The 23,887-nt window shown below is 36.7% G+C and overlaps 1 protein-coding gene across 3 annotated transcripts in view; it reads right to left on the reverse strand.

Annotated features, from left to right (window-relative positions):
- MCCC1 (methylcrotonyl-CoA carboxylase subunit 1) overlaps positions 1 to 23,887 on the reverse strand; it is a 56,838-nt gene that overhangs the window by 24,814 nt on the left and 8,137 nt on the right. For 2 of the 3 annotated variants that reach the window (XM_044251859.1, XM_044251860.1), the window contains exons 4-10: positions 23,589 to 23,684; positions 16,295 to 16,416; positions 15,731 to 15,878; positions 15,523 to 15,644; positions 9,942 to 10,053; positions 8,066 to 8,147; positions 488 to 615 (exon numbers count right to left, since the gene is read on the reverse strand). In XM_044251859.1, coding sequence (XP_044107794.1) covers positions 488 to 615; positions 8,066 to 8,147; positions 9,942 to 10,053; positions 15,523 to 15,644; positions 15,731 to 15,878; positions 16,295 to 16,416; positions 23,589 to 23,684 — 810 coding nt within the window. Of the gene's footprint in view, positions 1 to 487; positions 616 to 8,065; positions 8,148 to 9,941; positions 10,054 to 15,522; positions 15,645 to 15,730; positions 15,879 to 16,294; positions 16,417 to 17,339; positions 17,392 to 23,588; positions 23,685 to 23,887 lie in introns of all 3 variants that reach the window. The other variant, XM_044251861.1, reaches the window with a different exon arrangement.

Consider the following 23,887-nt stretch of genomic DNA (forward strand, 5'->3'; position numbering starts at 1 on the left):
ACCAACAACAGTGTGCAAGTCAGCATTTGCATGTGGCTCACTCTATTTGTCTAGATCATTACCTTGATCTTGGTCATTATCTTCATTTCCAGCTCTTCCTTTGCTCATTTCACTGGGACTAGCATCTGTCCTGCCTCTAAAATCAAATGATGGCCCAGGCCAGAATACTATGGCCTCAGGCAGAGCATGAGGTTTTGGTGTTGAGATAACGTGGTCACAAGAAAGCCTCGCAGGCAGCAGCTCACCTGCCCGTTGCCTTAGGCTGCCCCATGCCGAAGAGAACTAAAGGTGACAGGTTAGAAATCTGAGTCCATAAAGTAACAATAATGTCACAGCAACAAATGAAATATCATCTTTAACTTCCCATTTCCCTGTCCTCATGACAACCTCCAAGAATTGAACCCTTGTCCAAAGTGACACCATCTTTTAGGAGGCTAGCAGGGAACATATTCTCAAGACTTATCTTTAACAGAAAAAACATTCCCACCCTAAGCTGCCACTCCACCAAGTCAGTTCCTGTGATCATCTCAGTAACAGGATGTTCCACTTGCAGCCTTGTATTCATTTCCATGAAGTAGAAATTGTGCTTTGAGTCCATAATAAACTCCACAGTTCCTAAAAGATAAAATACAACGGTCACATTTCAATAGCATATAATCCGTAGAAATCAAAACCTTCTATGATGTATCACATCAACTTTTTATTAACATATTTTTTAAATTTTATTTTATTTAAATTTAGTTAATTAACAGAGTGTATTGTCAGTTCCAGAGGCAGAGTTCAGTGATTTATCAGTTGCATATAACACCCAAGGCTCATTTTATCACGTGCCCTCCCCAATGTCCATCACCCAGTTACCCCTTCCCCCCACCCTGATCCACTCCAGCAACCCTCAGTTTCCTATAGTTAAGAGTCTCTTATGGTTTGTCTCCCAAAACAAGAGAGAGAAACAAATCACATCAACTTTTAATGCTGCCTTCATTCAATGGTAAACAAATGGTAAACATTATGCATTTCGAGAAGAAAATAACTTACATTTTGTAGCAGCAAATGAGCCTTAATAAAAAATAATGAAATCTAGCAACAAAAAGTATGTTTGTGGTTTTCAGCAAAGGGTAAGCCCAAGTTCTGAGTAGTGTCAACTGCTGCAGCAGCAAGAACCCGTCTGGACCCTGTGTTACGGCTTTGGTGCACCGGGATCCCTGGAGGCTCACACTGTGATATCCCATCTCACTCTCACCCGGTAGAAAAAATATAATAGTATTTTTGCCTCCTGATTGTGGGCTTTGGAGGTTTCCTTTAAAAGTCCTTTTGCTGGTGATCCAGTGGAAGACTGCTTAACAACAAAAGCTACATCTTTCCCACCCTTATTAAGGTGTAATTTCATATAATAAAATTTACCCATTTTAAGTGTAGGGAAGTGTGTTGAGTTTCAATCGCAATTGAATACAGTCATAGAACCACCACCACCACCACCGCCATGAAAATGCAAAACATTTCCATTATCCAAAATGTTCCCTTGTTCCCCTTTGTAGTCAGTCCCTTCCCTGGGTCACTGGCTCCAGGCAACCATAGTTTTTTTCCTACTGTCATATAAATGAAATCATATACTACGTAGTTTTTTGTGTTTGAGGTTTTTTCCACTTAGCTGAAAGTTAGTTCCATATAATTTAAGACAGTTTCTCAAACTGTGGGTCATAACTCATTAGTGCCTTGTAAAAATTCAGCAAAGACTTCCACTTTCTGGTCCATAAGAAGCTAAGAAGTCACCATTCTAACCTGACAGGAGTAAAAAGCCAAATAAACTGAAAAATCAATTTTTCTCAGACCCATCAGAGATATAAAGTCGTAGGGCAAACTGCTGACCCCAAAATCGGAGAGACAGGCAAATACAGAGATTCAAAACTTACTGGAACAGAAACTCATGAGCAAAACTTCTAAGGGAACAAGTACCAGAGAAGGAAAAACTGGGTGTAACTGACGAGTTGCTAGATGCTCAGTGTGGACAACTCTGTGAGTTACAACCTCCAAGGACAGCCCCCTGTACTTTTGTATTTTACCTGCAGAAGCTCTATCAGGTCCTCACAGTGAATACTGGAGAAAAATCCCCTTGAGCCTCTCACAGCAGAAAGGGAAAAGGACTCATCTGAAGTACACCAGAGTTCTGTTCTGACCAAGATTTGTCCATAAGAGAACTATTTTACTAGAGCCTAAACTATGGGCTTTTCATCAGAGCCTAATTAACAGACGTGGAGGAAGGGAAATACATAACTCCAGCCATCCTGCCCCCATAAGTGAATAAATCAAAACAAGTAAGCAAAAACAAAAACAAACAAACAAAAAACCCCAAACTGAGACACACTGGTGAAATTCAGGGCCCAAGCTCACCAACATACTTAAGCTGTAATCCTAGGAATCTAGAACAGCCCTCCTTCCCCACACCTAACCACCACATACTAAAGACCTGTTCACCACAGTTCTTTTCACCTGGTACCTCAGGTCGGGCTATCAAGAAATAAATTACAAGGCACAGTAAGAGGCAAAAAATACAGTTTAAAGAGACTGAAAAAGCATCAGAACGTGACTCAGAAATGACAGAAATATTGGAATAATCAGACCAAGAACTTCTTTTTAAAAAATATATATATATATTTAATTTATTTGTCAGAAAGAGGGAGAGAGGACAGCAGGGAGAGCAGCAGGCAGAGGGACAAGCAGATTCCCCACTGGGCAAGGAGCCTGATGTGGGATTTGATCCCAGGACCCTGGGATCATGATCTGAGCCGAAGGTAGATGCTTAACCAACTGAGCCACCCAGGCATCCCAGACCAAGAACTTAAAAACATTCTGATTAGTACAGTAATAGGTTTAATGGGAAAAGTAGACACATGCAAGAACCTACATAGATAGATAAGATTCCTTGGAAATTCAAGGAATCAAAAAGAAATGCTAGAAATCAAAACATGGTAATAGAAATGAAGAATGCCTTTGGTGGGCTCATCAGTAGACTGGACACAGCTAAGAAAAGAATCTCTGAGCTTGAGAATATGACAACAGAAACTTCCAAAACTAAAAGTGAAGACAAAAAAGACTGAAAAAAACTAAACAGACTATCCAAGAACTGTGGACTAGACAAGGTGTAACATATACATAAATGGGAATACCAAAAAAATAAAAGAGAAAGGACCAGAAACAGTATCTGCAGCAATAACGACTAAGAATTTTCTGAAATTAATGTTGAGACATTGAACACACACCTCTGGAAGGTCAGAGAACACTAAGCAGGACAAATGCCCAAAACCACCCAAAACCCTATACCTATACATATTATTTCCAAAGTACAGAAAACAAAAATGAATGAATGAATCCTGAAAGAATCTGGGGCGGAGGAAAAACACCTCACTTATAAAGGAGAAAAGGTAAGAATTACATATGACTTCTCTTCAGAAACCATGCAAGCAAGAAGAGTAGAGTGTTAAAATCTTAAGTGAAAAAATAAATCAACTTGGTATTCTGTTACCTTGTGGAGTTATCCTTCCGAGTGAAGGAGAAATAGGGACTGTTTCAGATAAATAAAAATTGAGAAAATTTATTGGCAGCAGATCTGTCTCACAAGAAAATAGGTCGATATTCCAAAAAGACAAAAACCTTAACGTGTATGCACCTAAGAAGAGAGTGTCAAATACATGGAATTACAAACTGAGACCTACAAGGAAAAAACTGAGACCTGCAAATAGATAAATCCACTAATACAACTGGAGATTTTTACACCATTCTATCAGAAATGGACAAATGTAGCAGGCAGAAAAATAAGGACATAGTTGAACTCAACAGCACCACCGATAAACTGGACATATTGATGTCTACAGACTACTTTATCCAATAATAGCACACTGCATATTCTCAAACTCACATGAACATTCAACAAGACAGACCACATTCAGGGTCACAGAAAAAAACCTAAACAAATTTAAAAGAATAGATATACAATGTTTGCTCTCAAGACCATAATTAAATTAAAAATCAATTGAACTAGAAATCAGTAATAGAAAGATAGCTAGGAAAAAAGTCCCCAAATACTTGGAGATTAAATAACACAGCACCAAGTAACACATGGAACAAAGAAGAAATCCCAACTGAATTTTAAAAATATTTTAAACTAAATGAAAATAGAAATACAACTTTTCAAAAATTGTGAAATGTACTGAAAGCAGTGCTTAGGGGGAAATTTATAGCACTGAATCCATATATTTGAAGAGAAGAAAGATCTAAAATTAAGCTTCCATTTTAGGAAATTAGAAAGAGAACAGCAAATTAATTCTAAAGTAAGCAAGAGAAAAGAAATAATAGAGAAGAAATCTATGAAATTGAAAATAGAAAACCTATTGGTCTAGAAGACCAATAAAACCAGAAGTCAGTTCTTCGACAAGATCAATAACATACATAAGCTTCTAGCCACGTTGTTTAAGAAAAGAAAGAGAGAGGAGACAAATTATTAATATCAGAAATGAAAGAAGGGAAATTACTATAGGTCTTACGGTTGTTAATAGGATATTGGAAGTATTTTATGAACAACTCTATGCCCATAAATTTGATAACTTAGATGAAAGAGACCAATTCCTTGAAAGACACAATCTGCCAAAAGTCACATAAGAAAGAAAATCACTCTGAAATAATCTGAACAGGCCTCTATCTACTAAGGAATTTGAAATAATCATTAATAACCTCCCAAGCCTCTAAAATAGACCCAGATTGGTTCACTGGCGAGTTCTACTAAACACTGAAGGTAGAATTTATACCAATTTTCTATAATCTCTTCCAGAACATAGAAGACAGAATACTTCCTAACTCATTTTATGAGACCAGCATTACCTTAATACCAAAAACGAGAGAAAGATTTTACAGTATCTCTTATGAACATGGATGCAATTCCTCAACAAGATATTAGCAAAACAAATCCAATAATGTACCAAAATAAGAATATACCATGACCAAATAGGATTTATCCCAGGTATGCAAGGCTGGTCCAACATTTAAAAATCAATTAATGTAATCCATAACATCAACAAGCTAAAGCAGAATCAAATGACTGTATTAATAGATGTAGAAAAAGTACTGGATGAAATCCAATACCTAATTATAATAAAAACTCTCAATAAACTGCTAATAGAGAGGAACTTCCTAATTTGATAAAGAAGATTTATAAGAACCCACAGCTAACATTATATTTAACGGTGAGAAACTAGAAGATTTCCTACTAAGAAGAGAAATAAGGGAAGAATGTCCATTTTTACCACTCCTTTTCAACATCACCCTGAAAGTTCTAGTAATGCAATTAAAAAAGGAAGTAAAAAGTATGTGGATTGAGAAGAAAGAAATGTCACTGTCTCATCACAGATGACTTGTCTATGTAGAAAAATCCAAAAGAATTGACAAACTCCTGGAACTAAAAAGTGGTCATTAACAAGCAGGATATAAGGTTAATATAAAAAATGAATTGTTTTACTATATACCAATGATGAACAAGTAGAATTTGAAATTAAAAACATAATATCATCTACACAAACACCCCCAAAATGAAGTAAGTATAAATCTAATAAAAGTATGTATAAGATCTATATGAGAAAATTATAAAACTCTGATGAAAGAAGTCAAGGAAGAACAAAATGGGGAGATATTCCACGTTCACGGAAAGGAAGACTTAACCTTGTTTAGATGTCAGTTCTCCCCACTTGTTGTACAGAGACAACATAATCCCAATTAAAATTCCAGCAAGTTATTTTGTGGATATCAAAAAACTGATTTTAGTGTTTTATAGGGAGAGGCAAAAGACCCAGAGTAGTTAATTCAATATTGAAGGAGAATAACAAAGTTGGAGGACCAACACTGAGTTCAAGATTTATTATAAAGCTACAGTATTGAAAATAATGAAGTACCGGGGAAAGAATAAACAGATCAGTGGAACAGAACTGGCAGCTCAGAAATCGATCTATATAAATATAGTCAATTGATCTTTGACAAAGGAGCAAAGACAGTCTTTCAAAAAAAAAAAAATGGTGCTAGAATGGTGTTATTGTATATGTCTTACATACCAAAAAATGAGTCTAGACACAGATCTTATGCTCTCAAAAATTAACTTAAAATGGACCATAGAGCTAAATTGGGAACACAAAACTATAAAATTCCTAGAAGAGAATAGGAAAAAACCTAGATGACCTTGGGTATGGTGACACCTTTTTAGGTACAACAGCAAAGGCATGATTCATTAAAGAAATAACTAATAAGCCAGGCTTCATTAAAATTAAAAACTTCCGCTCTGGAAAAGATAATGTCAAGAGGATGAGAAGACAAACCACAGACTGGGAGAAAATATTTGCTAATGACACCTCTGATGATGGACTACTATCCGAAATTAATTAAGGAGTCATAAAACTCAGTAACAAGAAAACTAACAAACCAATTTAAAAAATGGGCAAAACACCTAAACAGACCTTACTAAAGAAGAAACACAGATGGCAAGCAGGCATCTGAGAAGATGATCCAGTCATGTTATTAGGGAAATGCAAATTTAAATGAGGTATAACTACACACCTATTAGAATAGAACACTGATAATACCAAATGCTAGTGGAGATGTGGAGCAACAGGAACTCTCCTACATTGTTGGTGAGGATGCAAAATGGTACCGCCACTCTGGAAGAAAGTTTGGCAGTTTCATACAACACTAAACATATTCTTACCATAAAACCCATGATGTTTACCTACATAAACTGAAACTATGCTTACATAGAACTCTGCACACAGGTTCTTATAACAGTTTTATTTATAATTGCCAAACTTAGAAAGCAACCAAGATATCCTTCAGTAGGTGACAGGATAAATCATGGTGCATCCAGACAATGGAATATTATTCAACACTAAACAGAACTGATCGACCCATGAAGACACATGGAGGAAACTTAAATGCATATTATTAAGTGATAAAAACCAATCTTAAAAGTCTACAAACTATTATGTTCAGCAAAATAAGTCAATCAGAGAAAGACAATTATCATATGATCTCCCTGATACGAGGAAGTTGAGAGGCAACATGGGGGGTTTGGAGGGGTAGGAAAGGAATAAACAAAACAAGATGGGATCGGGAGGGAGACAAAGCATAAGAGACTCTTAATCTCACAAAACAAACTGAGGGTTGCCGGGGAGGGGGGTAGGAGGAGGGTGGTAGGGTTATGGTATGTACTATGGTGAGTGCTGTGAAGTGTGCAAACCTGGCAATTCACAGACTTGTACCCCTAGGGCTAATAATACATTATATGTTAATTTTAAAAAAAGAGGCTACAACCTGTATGATTCCAACTATATGACATTCTGGAAAAGGCAGAACTATGGAGGCAACAGAAAGGTCAGAGACTGTTAGGAGTTAAAGATAGGAAGGGATAAAGAGCAGAGCACAGAGGCTATTTAGGGCATTGAAAGTACTCCATGCGATACTACAAAGGTTCATACACGTCATTACACATTTTTCCAAATGTATACTGTACAACAATGTCATAGAACACACAATAGCAAGAGTGAACGCTAATGTAAATTATGGATTCTGGGTGATAATGATGTGTCACTGTAGGTTTGTTGACTATAACAAATGAACCCCTCTGGTGTGGATGCTGACACTTGGGGAGGCTGTGCAAGGGTGGAGGTGGGGAATATGGCAACTCTCTGCTCAATTTAGCTGTGAACCAATTCAAGTTTACTAATTTTAAGAGACAAAAGAAAGCATTTTAGTGATTTTCTTTTAAAATGGGATAGAAAATATAAAATAGCATTACTCATAATTAAGATAAGTACTGTTTAGTGAATTTTTTTTCCAACTGTACATGTATACAGACATAAATACATATGTATACATACTTATGTGTACATGCGGGGTCTCAATGTAAAATGTATTTCTTAATGTGGGTATAATTTGTTTGAAAGACAATGATTTAAAAGTTGTAAGTTTCTTTTGCCTTCTGAACATCAATAAATGATTATTTCTTCTTGTCCATTCAAAGTAAATCTTAGCGTACCTGCTCCAACATAATTTACAGCTTTAGCAGCTCTGACTGCAGCTTCTCCAAGCTTTTTTCTTATTTCAGGTTTAATACCAGGCTATGAAAAAATATTTAAAATAAATTTCCATTAGTTCTTTGCCCTACTAGAAATTTCCGCTAAGATCCAATATTGCATTTCTAGGTATCAAATATTACACTAAAGAGTTAATATGGATAAATAGCTAATGCTATATATTTCATCAAGAAATACATCCTATACCACAGTCAACAGCTCCATACTAAAGCTTAATCATTCAGTTAGTAATTTCTATGACTGTAGATATTATTCAGCATAATGATATATCAATCTCCTTTGTACCTACATAAGAACTTTCATGACTATATATCCAACTACATGTATCAACATGAAAACTCTGAATGATCATTATATTATTTAAAGATGGTAGAGCAATCTGGGCCATGTGACCAATAATTATCTTGGAATAATGGTAAACCTTAAGAGTCCAACCTAGTAAGAAAGGTTCATAGAAAGAAATGTAGGTTAAAAAGTAGGCAAAGGTTTTAACATTTTAAAACAGTGCTCTACAGCCACATACTTAAGCAATCACTACTTGAAAATAAGGCTTTACTGAAATTATTGTTAACATTTACTTTGAATGATACAATATAGTCTGCAACAGAAATTAAAATCTGAATACAGTATGAGAGCAACAAACTGATTAACCAGAAACCTCAGATCCCTGACCTTTTACAAGTACTGAAAAAAACAAAAACCAAAAACCATGTAGAAAACCTTGGACAAGAAAGCCTACGGCAGTAGCAGGCTCAAAGAAACGTAAATCCAAAAAGGGGTAGGAGTAGACCTTCTAGGCATAGGCCTTGACCCAGAGGACAACTGAAACCAATCAAGAGACAGACCCAAAGAGATGTAACAATTAATTCCAAGGGGGAAAAGTTGCCAAGTAAGAGCAAATCTCCTTCCTCTACAATAAATCTCTATGGCAGGAAGATGACTAATATATATTAGGGACACCTCAAACAGAAGTTAAAATAAAAGAAACTTCAAAAAAAAAAAATTCAGTGAACCAGGCCAATCCATTCTTCAAACGTTCCCATTAAATTTTAAAATTTATATGGAATTATTACACAATTGCTCCCTATAAGTCAGATTCAGATCTTCCTCAACTTAAAGTGGGGTAGTGCCCAGATAAACCCAACTTAAGTTAAAAATATTGGAAGTTGAAAATTCACTTAAATACATGTAACCTACCAAACATCCTAACTAAGCTTAGACTACTTTGTAAGTGTGCTCAGAACACTTAAGTGGCCTACAGTTGGGAAGAATCATCTAACACAACAGCTATTCCATAATAAAAAGCTGAACATCTCATGTGATTTGCTGAATACCGAGTATAGAGGGTATACAAGCGGGTACAGGTAAGAACGATTTTGTTTACCCTCCTGACTATGAGGCTGACTGGCTCACTGTTGCTGCCCGGGAGAGTATCATACCACATATAGAGCCCGGGAAAAGATCAAATTCAAAATTCAAAGTACTTCTATTAAATGTGTATGACTTTTGTACCACTGTAAAGCCAAAATATTCTAAGTTGAACCATGGTGAAGTCAGGGACAGTCTATCCTTGGATCAGAGTAGGTTTTCCTAGATACCATCCAGAAGGATCATGGCCCTCAGTATGGTAGCCTGGGAATTTCAACCACCTCATCCCCAAGGCTTCAGTGGGGCCTCATCTTTATACTACCCCTGGGAAGCAATTATTCAGCAGGACTCTGGAGGAGACACTACCTTCACCGATTTCTGATGTGAAACTCAGAGGGATTGAGGTTTACCTTATAGAGAAGCTTGCAAAGTTCTTTACAAGGTCCTTACCCCTGGGGCTTCCTCAATGATCTTCTGATGCCTCCTCTGTACACTACAGTCTCTTTCAAACAAGTACACAGCATTGCCATGGTAGTCACCAAACACCTGGACTTCTACATGCCTATTTAAAAACCCAATGAGAAAATTTCCACTTGTAGAATGAACATTATAGGAAAAAAAATTACATACATGAAGTGACTAGGAAATAAGAAAACATAGGAGACTATATTTACAGCCTCAGAGTAGGTGCAAGTCACAAGTACAAACTGTCAAGGAAAACGGATAAATCTCACATCAAAATTACAAATTATAGTCACTTTTCACGCATTCTCAAAAAACCAAAGATAACTTTTTTATCAGGGGATTTTTATTTCATTTTTTATTATTTTAAAAAAGATTTATTCATCTATTTTAGAGAGAGAGAGCAAGCAGAGGGAGAGGCAGAGGGAGAGAGAGAATCCTGAGGCATACTCTCCACTGAGCACAGAGCCTGATACAGGGCTCGATCCCAAGACCCTGAGATCCTGACCTGAGCTGAAATCAAGAGTCAGCTGCTTAAATGACTGAGCCACCCAGGCACCCTATAACCAGGGGATTTTAAAAAATCAGCTCTCATGGTCAGATTTTGTAAACTTAGGCAGACTAAAAGTTATAATGGCTCATCCATAAGAAGGTTAAAGAATAAATCAGTATGGATCATGAATTTTAAAAAAATATTACTAATGTTATTATCATAAAAACAAAAAAAGCACTTTAATGTTGAATCTAAAATAGTAAAATTATGAGAAATCATATTAAGAGTAAATGCACAGAATACTTAAGAAAATGAGGGTACACAGATCATTTGGTGAGCATGAAAGCATTCTTCTCAGTAGGTTTATTCTGATAGGTTCACTATGTAGTGTACCTCACATATTCACCACCATGATGGAGAAATGAATGACTAGCAAATGTTTTTTCTGTTGATTTTTTAAAATAAAAATTGTCAAAAAGAAATAATGATAAAAGAAAAACCAAGAAGGGTCTTGTAAATGTACTGTTATAGCACAATAGTTCTTTTCTGTTCCTTTTTGTTCACCTCATGAAGCCACTTCATTAAACCACTTGAAAAATTTAGTTTCTTGATATACCATTTCTACTAAATGTTCAATTTTAACATTTTCCAACCTGTCTAATACATGCTCTTGACAAAATAATAGGAACTGATTTCTTCCTTTTAGATCTGCCTGCTTGAGTTTTCCTCCTCTTTTCATTTATCTTCAAGCTATTATCACCAAACACTTTCTTGCTATTACTTCTCTGGACAAACTGTTGTCTGTGAGATCAACTGAGAAGAGAAAAATGAGATTTTATTTTAGCCCCATTTAGTCCTTCTCGAATGTTCTTCCTTTCTTTAGGGAGATCCAAATTTCTGACCTGTATCATTTTCCTTCTCTCTGAAAAGTCTGTGGTAACAATGTCCCTCAACTTTTATTTGTCTGAGGAAGTGTTTCTCCCTCCTATTTGAAGGATAATTTCCCTGGACACAGAGTTCTGTTAGTTTTTTTTTCTCCTTTCAATGCTTTATAAATATTTCACTTCCCCCTATTCTTTCTTAAGCCTGATATATTTCTTACCTTATTTCTCTATAGGTAAGACATTCTTATCCCCATGTTTTCCCCAAGATTTTCTATTTGTCTTTGGTTTCCTAGAAGCTTGAATATGATTCAAAAGATGTTTTAATATTTATCCTGCTTGGTATCCTGAGAGCTTCCTAGTTCTGTGGTTTGGTGTTTGTCATTAATTTTGGAACATTTTTGGCCATTACCTCAAATATTTCTCCTGCTCCTTCCTTTCTTTCTTCTAGTAGCATTCAAATAACACATAGGCTATACCTTTTTAAACTGTCGCACAGAGCCTGGATATTAACGTTTGTTTTCATTCTTATTTTCTTTGCATTTCAGTTTGGGAAATTTCCATTGACATATGTTCTAGGTCACGGATTCTTTCCTCAGCTGTGTCCAGTCTACTGAGGAGCCCACCAATTGCATTTTGCACTTCCATTACATTGTTTTTGATTCCTAGCATTTTCTCTTTGAGTGTCCATCTCTCTGCTTACATTTCCCAAAGGGTCTTGCTTGTTGTCCCCTCACTCCATTAGAGCCCTACATATTAATCAGTTAAACAACTCTGTATCTGGTAATTCCAAAATCTGTGGTTCTGATGTTTGCTTTGTCTCTTTACACTGTGCTTTTTCTTGCCTAAATTTTAGCATTTTGGCATGCCTTGTCATTTTTTCTTTTTTTTTTTTTTTTGGTAAAAGCTGGACATAATGTATCACTTTATAGTAACTAAGATAAATACAGACGTTTACTGTAAAGTTTAATGTGAATCTGGCCCGGACACTAGGTTTAATGTCTGCAGTAGCTGTACGTACCAGAGGCTTGTTTCCTCTAGTGTCCTTGTTTTGTTTTGCTCTGTTTCTCCTGTTGTTTTTGACTAGGAGCTCTTCTTAAACAGAGTCTGTGTCTTACAGTTCTTTCACTTAAAACCCTATTATTATACTAGGTCCCTGGTGACGTGGTAGAAGGGTGCAGGCGAGGGAACGCAGACTATGATCTAGTGATTAAATCTCGGTGTTTTAGTGGGCTCATATCCCTGTGTGCTTCCAGTTTCTGTGTTCATGAGCACCATCTGTTTGTATGTATGTGTATATATATATTTTAAAGATTTTATTGACAGAGAGAGCGCACAAGCAGGGGGAGCAGGAGAGGAGGATATTTATTTTTAAAGTACGCTGTACAACCACTGTGAAGCTTAAATTCACGACCCTGAGATCAACAGTCACATGCTCCACTGACTGAGCCAGTGAGGTGCCCCCAGAAGTGTTTCTTAGCATTTTTTCTCTCGTTACATGAAACAGGAAAGCTAGAGGGGGTTAGAGTTGGCTAACTACCTTTCCCACAGAACAGCAAAGTTTCCCTTGGAGAGCTGGCCTTTGTTAGGGAGAACAGACCACTCTGGGCCTATCTCAGATGGTTACTTTTCTCCTCCCTCTGCCCCAGAATGGGAGGGAATTTTTCCTGGATTTTCACTGTGAGAACCTGGTGGTGTTCTTGAAGGGAAAACATGAAAATTGGGGGTTCCCCAACACTGGACCTTGAGGGATTTCTCACTATCACACTAGTCCACACCCAGACTCCAGGAATTTATCACAATCCCTGCAGAAGTGTCCCTATCAAATTTTGGCTTTCCGTGGCTTCTGCTCAGGGCGAGTGGCTCTTGGCTATGATTCATTGTATTCACGTGTGCTATCTGGATTTCAGGGTGGTGGTTTGCCCTGCGGTCCCCACTCTCTGATAGATCTAAAATTCACTGACTTTCATTTTGTTCAGAATTGCTCTTGCTTTTTGGATGTGAGTGACAACTTCCAACTGCTTTACATGTTGGAACTAAATGGGTTGTTTTTCAAATTCCAGTTATAAAATTTTACCACTCCCTTATCTGTTAGCTGTTCCAGGGAAGGAGTCAGGAGAGCAGGGACTCCAGGTTCTGAAAGGAACACATACCAGGGTCACAACACAGCTCTTTTCTGAGTTCTCAGAAGTTGGACACACTTGTTCCTGTGGCGGCTTTACAAGGGAAACTTTTTGAGGATCTGTGTTTTGTTCTGATTTCTGTAGTGATCTTTTGCTTTGTTATTTTCCTTTTTCTGACTGATCCTTTTTCTGTGCTGCTTTATCTAATTTAGAGATTCTGCAGCAGACTGTCTGAGAAGCAGGAGGTGCACCAAACCCCAGCTGTTCCAGTTCAGCCATTGCTGGGATCTGGACACATGGACAGATACAGCTAGAGTCTACGAAGAATGCCTTGATATTTTCCAAGACTTCGACAGATTTATTTTCCTATTTGCATTTTTAACCATCTAGAATACATATTGAATGTGAACTGAGAAAGGAACCTGATTTCCATTTTTATCCTCTGAAACAGTACATTTTGAAGACTGTTTCTATCCCAGCCTTTCAGGTAAGCTCAACAGTTCTGAGCAGATTTATAAAACATCTTGATATGTACTTTTCTGAGTTATAAGCACCACCTTGACAATCTTCTGGCACTCCATTAACTCAACAGGTAATTACTTAGCAACATACAAAAGTGTAATTATCATGATATTAAAATATTATTACTAAAGAACAGAATAAATATATACAGAAATGCTATTACTTGTATTAAGAGAATGAGATTATGAGTGACTTTGTTTTCCATCTTCTGTATTTTCCATTTTTGTAATGTATATTACTTCTGTATTTCAAAAAATACTATTTTTGATGCTTGTCATGAAGAAAGTAGTATGCCAGCAGATATACACGGAAAATTAAAAAGAAATGTACTATCAGGTCCTTGATTCCCAGGAGCTTTCCAGCTATTGGGTGAAAAATTACAATGTGAGGTAATATTCAGCTAACATTTTACATGTAAAGAATTTACATCTTTAGAGAACGTTGTAGGCATTGAGTTACGGTCACTGAAATAGCTAGCCGATATCTCCAGGATAATTCTAACTCCGAAGCATGCCAATCTGGATAGTCAGCCAAAAAAAAGAATTTTTTTGAAACATGTTGTGGAAGGGAGCCCTCAATTTCCCTTAGAACTTCTTCCATTTTTGCCTTACTTCCCACTAACAGGTGGCAGACTTTTTAACTATTAACATTTAAATGAATTTAACTTACCATGCTGTGTTTGGGGACAGTTCAAAGTTTTGTAGCACTTGAAACAAAAACAATTTGGGGGCTGTCCTTAAGAAGAATATAAAATTAGGTATAGGATCTTAGAAGAGGCTCACACAAGGGAAAGGCCTGTAGCTTTAGTATATTATCATCAAGGTAAAACCCTCTCTGCTCATGGTCCCCAAGTGAATTACTCTTTATGAAATCACCTGACTTTCTCTCTCTCTCTCTCTCTATATATATTTTATATATAGATTTATATATATTTTTATATATATAAAAAGGTGTGTGTATTAATACATAATTACCACAAAATCTATGAAACAAGAAGCTTTTATAGTCAGTATCTTATTTTAAGCAATACATAGGAAAATAGTTTCAGAAAATAAAAAAATTGGAAATTCACATGGTATTTGTTACAGCAGTACCTAGAGAAGCAGTTTAGCACAGTGGCTTAGTGTGAATTCTGAATTCAAATCCCAGCTTCATCACTTCCCAGCTGGGAGACCTGAAGCAAGTTGTTAACGACCACTCTGCTCCTCAGGGTCTTCACATGCAAAACGGGAATAAGGCCTACCTATAGGATTGTTGCAGGAATTAAATTAGGATTAGGACCGCAAAATTACTGGGTATATGTAAAATGCTCAGAATGTGGCAAATGGTAATTGTGATATATGGGTGAGATATTAGTATTATTTAACGTATCACTACCAGCCCAATTTAGGTATCTATACTAAGTGGTTACATCAGGGGTGGGATTGGGGGAACTTAATGTACTTATGTACTAGCAGAACATTATATTTTATATAATTTTTTATAGTTTGCATACATTTCGTTTATTATTTAATTTTAAAAAGCTGAGTTGGAAAAAAGACTGAACTCACCTTGGAGTGTCTACAAATTTCTCAATCAGCATCGCATCATCATTGAAAGATTTCTTAGCTTCTCTCCGTGCTGATTCTAACTGTTCTTGAAATTGCTCTTCGGATCTGACGATCCTCATGCCCTAAGACAGCAAGACAGTATGACTACGACCTAAATAAAACCAAGAAGACTAGCCTGAAGTGAAAACACGAGCATGCACAATCTTACTTTCCCTCCTCCACCACGGACGGCTTTAATCATGACAGGATAACCGATTCTCCCCGCGTGCTCCCTCAGGCACTGGTCTGACTGGTCCTCACCATGATAACCTTCCACAACAGGCACTCCGGCAGCAGCCATTATGGATTTGGATGTGCTTTTGAATAAGAAAGGTGAGATGCCCCATTTCTATGCGTTATTTCATACAAGAGAAACACAAAACATTCCCACTGACAAATACAATGGAACTTTTTAAAAATAAAACATTCCCAGGTAAAGACTACTGTCTGAGAAAACAACACAAATATTAAACTATTAGTTTTTCTGTGATAACTACGAATCTAGTGCTTCATGTGATAGCTCATTCCACCTTGTTCTTAATCCCTAAAACTAATTCATATATTGATTAGAAACCCTAATTAGATAAACATTTTCTGTAACTCACTGGAGTGGCAGATGAACAGCTTACGCCCATGACAACCAAAGGTTCTAACTGCCATGTCTGTTAGAGGTTAAACAAAACAATTTCAGTAGATCGTCCTACGGTTATATTTAAAAGGTAGAAATGAATACCTCTTTATACCCATGTCTTTAATTGCAGATGAAGGAGGACCTATAAAAAGAATTCCTTCTTGTTTACACAGTTCGGCAAATTCCGTGTTTTCGGAAAGAAAACCATATCCTGGATGGATAGCCTAGAAGTGAAAATGAAAGGACAAACTTACTAGCACTCCACTGGCACGCCATGTGAGGAAGGAGATGGCATTTTCCTTTGGGGAAGCCTCTCCCGACTCTGGTGGTAAGTACACTACGGGCTCTATCAAAATCTGTTTCCAAGAGGTATCTGAAACATTCTTACTAAAGTTCCAAAGCCTGGCCTGAAATGGAAAAATCTATACTTCTTTTTATTGTGGTAATACATACACAACATAAAGCTTACCGTTTTAACTGCTTTTAGGTGTATGGTTCAGAGGCATTAAAGTTACCTAATGCTGTGCAACTACTAACACCATCCATTTCCAGAATGTTGTCCCCATCCCAAACAGAGACTCTGTACCCATTAAATATCAATTCCACATTCCCTGATAACCTCTATCTTACTTTCTATCTCTATGAAAACCCCATCTAGGAACCTACTATAAGTGGAATTGTACAACATTTGTCCTTCTTTGTTTAGTTTATTTCACTTAGTGTTATGTTTTCAAGGTTCTTCCATGTTGTAGCATGTATCAGAATTTCATTCCTTTTCATGGCTGAATAATGGACCACTGTGTATATTCCCCATTTTGTTTTTTTGCTTATCCATTCATGCATTGAGGGAGGTGTGGATCGTTTCTAACTTCCACTTTTGTGAATAACACTGCTATAAGCATTGGTGTACAAGCACCTGTTTGAGTCCCTGCTTTAAATTCTTTTAGGTATGTATCTATACCTGAAGCTGTTGCATCATACAGAAGAATCTAAAATAATACGGCTATTAGGGTAGAGTGTCAATGAGTATTTGATAGTAAAGCGCTCCAGAGTAGGAGGGCTGTTTACTCTGCTTCCATATAAAGCTGGCCTAGAACTGAAACCATGGTATCCCAAAACTGAAAGGAACACGTTAGCACAGTAATACCTCATTTATCTTCAGTTCACTATCTGCCAATATCACCTTTCCAGAAAAAAAGCTAAGAAGCAAACAAAAAGTCATATGTTAGAGTTGACATATACTTAGTGAAAGATGTTAATCTAATCACTTGAAACTTACTCAGAGTTTTAAGAAATTTATTTGTCTGGCTTTCTAGCCCACAAAAGAGGAAAATTAACACCTGAAGGACAGTAAGATTTCCAAGAGCAAACATACTCACAGCAAAAAGGGAGGATACAGAGGAAAGCAAAAGCACAACAGTATAACATAATTCAGTGAGCAACTTTCTCTCCAACCTCAAAAGCCCCGATGGCATTTGTTCTTCTAAATTAATAAGACTATATAATAATTATAACCAAGAGAATGTAGAAAGAAAAAAGCTCAGCCAATACTATTTCAAAACAAACATATTCAAAGAATAGTTATGTTTCAGGGGCACCGGGTGGCTCAGCTGGTTGAGCGACCAACTCTTAATTTCAGCTCAGGTCATGATCTCAGGATTTTAAGGCCCCATGTTGGGCTCGCGCTCAGTGTGAAGTCCGCTTGAGATGCTCTCTTCTTGTCTCCCTCTGCCCTCCCCTGGCTTGTGCATGTGCTATCTCAATCTCTCGCTCTTTAAAATAAACAAAAAAACAAATAAATAAATTCTTAAAAAAAAAAACAAAACCCCAAAGAATAGTTATGTTTCAAAATTAAAGGAGTATGCTTCAGATGTTTGGGAAACTCATGAACAGAATACCTACATTTTAGTGAGAGCAAATAATAAAATGCAAGATAATCACATTTTGATATCAGTTTGATCACAGTTTGATGTTTTTTAAACCAAAGTTCAATTTTAGTAATTTTATATGAAATGTCAATTATTTATGTGAGGCAAAGTGAAACAGATCTACATCCTAATCTTCCCAATGTCTTAACACCCTTTTTTTTTACTTACAGTACATAACATTCTCTCATTTATAGTTTGATTAACTTAGCAAATTTATACAACTGTGCAATTACTATGATCCAGTTGTAGAATACTTCTGTCACTTGAATAAGTTCTTCTGTACCCCTATGCATAATTGATAAATCCTTGGTCCCAAAACCAGGCAATCCTGACCTGCTTTTGGTCTCTTATAATTTTGCCTTTTTTAGAAATCTCATATAAATGGGATGACATAGTACAGAATCTGATGTGTCCAGTTTCTTTAACTTAGCATGATGTTTTATGGCTCATCCTTATTGTGTGCATGGGTAGTTCATTTTTTATAGATTTTTTTTTTATTTGTTGATGCACTGAATGGATAGCCCACATTTTATTTACTCATTATTTGGATTTTTTTCCAGTTTTGGACTATTATGAATAATGCTGTTATGAACATTCATGTACAAATAACATCTGTGAACATATTTTTCATTTCTCTTGGGTAAATACCCAGGCGGTCAAATATGGTAAGTATATATTTAACTTTTTAAAACCAGCCAGTTTTCTAAAGTGGTTGATGATAATGATCTAAAGATCATTACCAAAATCTAAGATACTGAGTAAGATCTAATAACGTAACTTTTTGTTACCCCCCAAAAAAACTCCATGCCTATTAGTGGTTATTGTCCATTCCCTACATATCCCTAGCCCTAGATAACCACTAATTTACTCTGTTTCTATAGATTTGCCTATTTTGGACATTCCATATAAATAGAATTATATAATACATACAGTCTTCAGTGACTGGCTTCCTTCTTCCACTGAACACAGTATTTTCAAAGTTCATCCACTTTTTAGCATGTATCAGCACCTCTTCCCTTTTTATTGCTTATTTTAGGTTTATCTTTTTGTATATAAATATCTAATTGTCCCAGCATAATTTGTTGAAAAGACTATCTTTCCCTCTGAATTACTTTAGCTCTTTTGTTCAAAAATTAACTGACCATATATGTGCATGTTTATTTTGGGACTTTCTATTCTGTTGCACTGACATATGTATTTTTCCTTCTGATACCATACTGTCTTGTTTACTGTAGGTTCATTGTGAGTTTTGAAATCCAAAAATCTAAACCCTACAAATTTTTTGTCTTTTCAAAAAAATTTTTTAAAGATTTTCTTTTTAAGTAATCTCTGCACCCAACATGGACCTTGAACTTACAATCCCAAGATCAACAGTTGCATGCTCTACTGATTGAGCCAGCCAGGTACCCCTCAAAATAGTTTTAACTATATACTAGACCTTTGGGGTATTTTAGGACAGCTTGTCAATATTTACAAAAAAAAAAAGCCTATTGGGATTTTGATCAAGATTCCCTTAAATCTACAGATCAATTTGGAAAGAACTGCCATCTTAATACTATTGATTATTCCAATGATATATGTATCCATTTATATATATATGATACATGTATCCATTACTTAGAACTTCTTTAATTCCCCTCAGCAATGTGTTATAGTTTTCATGTATAGATCTTAGAACTTAACTTCTAAGATCTTGCATAGATCTTAGAACTTACTTCTTTTCATGCATAGATCTTAGAACTCACTTAGAACTTCTTTAATTCCTCTCAGCAATGTTATAGTTTTCATGCACAGATCTTAAAACTGATTTTTCTAAAGTTAGTGCTAAGTATTTGATTTTTACTGATGTTATTTTGAATATTACGGTTTCCTTAACTGCATTTTCAAAGTGTCGCTAGCATCCTTTCTTTTGAACAGATAGTTAATTCAATGGAACTCTGATGAACCAGATAAATACTCTCCCTTCAAACCTAAAAAGAAAAGCACTATCTTCTTGCAAAAATTAAAAAAAAAGAAAGAAAGAAAGAAAGAAAAAGCCAAGTCCAACCACACATTACAGGAATGACCTCAAGAAGTTTTAATTAATTTATCTTAGGAAGAACAATTTAATATATCCAGATCACAGTATTTCTTGATCATTTGAATATATTAAAAAGGAAAAATCAGTAATACTACTGTTAGCTGGGGGCTAATTCTCTAGTCACTGGGCATGTATTTAGCAGCCAATTTATCCTGGGATCCCAGGATTGTAAGCCCCTGTTTAGATGCTTCAATCCATAAAACTAATGTGCCTTTAACAGTAAAGATAAAAACTGTCATCTCCTACCCTTAAATCTCTGCCAAAATAATTTATTACATGCTTTTAGTTTGTAACCTTTCTGCTGTACTTTCCAAGCATATGTACAGATCCAAAGTTGTTGGCTCTGCCTTCAAGCAGAAACGAGAGGTGTCCTTCCTTTGGTGGAGAGAACAAGTTATACTCTTCAAATTCTTACTCCCAAGAATTTCCTATCTACAGCTGATACTTAAAACATGGATTTCCGAGACAAACCATAAGTGACTCTTAATCTCACGAAACAAACTGTGGGTTGCTGGGGGGAGGGGGGTTGGGAGAAGGGGGGTAGGGTTATGGACATTGGGGAGGGTATGTGCTTTTGGGTAAATTGGAAGGGGAGGTGAACCATGAGAGACTATGGACTCTGAAAAACAATCTGAGGGGTTTGAAGTGGCGGGGGGGGGGGGGTGGGAGGTTGGGGTACCAGGTGGTGGGTATTATAGAGGGCACGGCTTGCATGGAGCACTGGGTGTGGTGAAAAAATAATGAATACTGTTTTTCTGAAAATAAATAAATTGGAAAAAAAAAACATGGATTTCCATTTGGTCAACTACACAAATGATCAGCATTTAAATGACTTGCAATATTCATTAAAGTTACTTACCAGTGATCTTGAAATGCCTGTAATAAAGTTATTCATTCCTGGTGGTACAGTAAAAGAAACTGGAGCACTTCATAAAACATTAATGCTCAGAAACTAATCCTGTCAACTGAGGGGATACTTTTTTTTTTTTTAACCCTCCACTAAAGAGGAATACACATAGAGAAAAGTGCAAGTCATAAGTAGACAGCTTTTATAAACACAGTCTTTACTAACTGAATACACCTGTGTAACCAGCTCAAGAAACAAAATATCACTAGTATTCCACAAGACCCTATGAGCTCTCTTCCAGTAAAACTATAGGGCTCTCCCCCAAAGCACTATGACAACATTCTCTTTAAAAAAGGCTGCTCGGGTGATCCTGATCTTCAGCCAGTACTCACTACTTGATCTTTCCCATGCAGAGAAGGTCTGAGACAAATGACAATCAGGAGAACTAGAGAACCATTACATTTTCTAGATTCTTTCAAGTTAGCCATGTCACCAGGCAAATCACAAGAAAATGTAACTCATGTGCAAATGTTACTCTAGCATCTGTAAAAATGCCTATGCCAAAATGGCTACATTAACAATTCTACATTCTGGGCAACCTTTCAAAATCACTAGACAAATGTTATTCAAAGTCCTATATCAAAAAGATCAGTATCTTCTTCAAAGTTAAAGCAAGGTTTACTCCCCTAATTGACAAGTAACCTTTTATTAGAGAGCCTCATGATTGTAACCCACCAAATTTCCTTCTGAATCAGGATTCCAGGAAGAAATGAAGCAGGTTTCTTTGGCCTAAGTTTTCTGACTTAATTCCAACCCCTGTATCAAATAATAGTCCTATATTACTGATTTTTCTGATGTTATTCTTTGTTTTACAAACATTACAGGTATGTTTATAAGCCATCTCGAATCTTGAATATCCAAAGTGTGTGAAAGTTATTTCTTCTTCCTTCATTGTGTATTAGTATAGCATCTAAACAATACTAGCCCAGAAAGATACAGAGTTAATAAATTCCCCAGAATTAGCAATATCATTCACTTGCTACAGGGTTGTTATTTAAACTGAAAAACGGTCTCAGCAAACTATCATTAAAAAAAGGAGATTTCAGGAGCGCCTGGGTGGCACAGTCGATTAAGCATCTGACTCTTGGTTTCAGCTCAAGTCGTGATCTCAGGGTCATGAGGTTGAGTCCTGGTCAGGCTTGCACTCGGTGTGGAGTCCGCTTAAGATTCTCTCTCTCCCTCTGGACCCCTCCACTGCTTCTCTCTCTCTCTCTCTCTAAAAAAATTTTTTTAAAAGGGAGATTTTCACCTCTAAGGAAATTGCTGGTTAGAGCACAAAACAATGATAAATTAAGGAAGCTGGCTGGCCTATGAGAAACTTTTTTTTTTTTTTTAAGATTTTAGTTATTTACTTGAGAGAGTGAAAAAAAGAAAACCATGAGTGGGGAGAGGGGAAGAGAGAGAAGAAGGCTCCCCGCTGAGTAGGGAGCCATATCCAAGAACCCTGGGATCATGACCTAAACCGAAGGTAGGCAGCTGAGTCACCCAGGTGCCACTATCCTGCAAGAAACTATTTTTAACTAATTGAGATTTCTGATTAAATAATGCCTTCCTTTTTACCAAAATACAGGGCAACAAAGTTCTACCGCTCAGCATGGTCTAACACAAGGCTGTAAGTCAGGAGACTCTTGTTTAATCCTCTCTTTCAATGTTAAATTCTAAGTTCAAGGTACCTGGGGATCTTAATAAAAATGCAAATTATGCATAAAAATGTAAATCACAGTGGTTTGGGGTGAGGCTTAAGAATCTGCATTTCTGGGGCACATGGGTAGCTCAGTAGGTTAAGCATCTGTCTTTGGCTCAGGTCAGGATCCCAGGATCCTGGGATCAAGTGCCGCCTTGGGCTCCTTGCTCAGTGGGGCACCCGTTTCTCCTTCTGCCTGCCACTCCCCCTGATTAAATGCACCCTCTCTTCCTCTCCCTGACAAATTAATTAATTAATTAATTAATTCTTCGAAAAAAAAAAAAAATCTACTTCTGAAGAAATTTCAAACAAAGACTCTACACAGTTGGTTCCTGTTTTATGTTGATGTAATAATACTGGAGTTTTGAACCTGGGAGACTGCAAAACTTGGGAGTGGAGCCTAGAATGGGACTGGGAAGCAAAGAGAGAAACAGATTTCTTTCTTGATTACATTTCTTCTTGAAAGTTAGAGCACCATCTACTTCCCACAAAGGACCTGATGTTCCTCAGCTCTGGTTTTAATGGTGGAAGTACAGAATTCCCTCTCAACTTTAATTTGTAATTTAAACCCTTCCTCTACCTATTTTTCAAAAGATCTTAAGTGCACAGGTTTCAGTGAGAAAGTGGAGTAACTGAGGAATAAGGACATGTCTAGTATACAACAGCCCAATAATCAAATGTAAAAATCTTGGAAATAGCTAAAAATAGAGAATGCGTTCTGAAAATGGTTAAGTAATTTTGTGCGAATTGTATAAAACTTATTCCTTTTCCATTGTAAATCTCATCAGGACTCTTACCTGGGCAGCAGAGGTCTTGGCCACGTGAATGATTTTCTCCATAGAAAGGTAGCTCTGCTGAGAGGGAGCGGGGCCGATGGAATATGCTTCATCTGCCTGTGTAAGGAATATTACATGCTTTCAAAGATCTCACAGCTAGCACACACTCGTACACAACAGAACTGCTTCAGGGTCGTTATAAATAAAAAGACTGGCTCCCCAAGAACAATGCAAGAATTAAGAAACAGAAGGACCAGCTCATGCCTGCTATTAAAATAAGACTGTTTTAGAATCTTTTGCATAAAGAGGCTGCCCAAGCT

This window comes from Neovison vison, chromosome 6, assembly GCF_020171115.1.
Source record: "Neovison vison isolate M4711 chromosome 6, ASM_NN_V1, whole genome shotgun sequence".
NCBI classification, from domain to species: Eukaryota; Metazoa; Chordata; class Mammalia; order Carnivora; family Mustelidae; genus Neogale; species Neogale vison.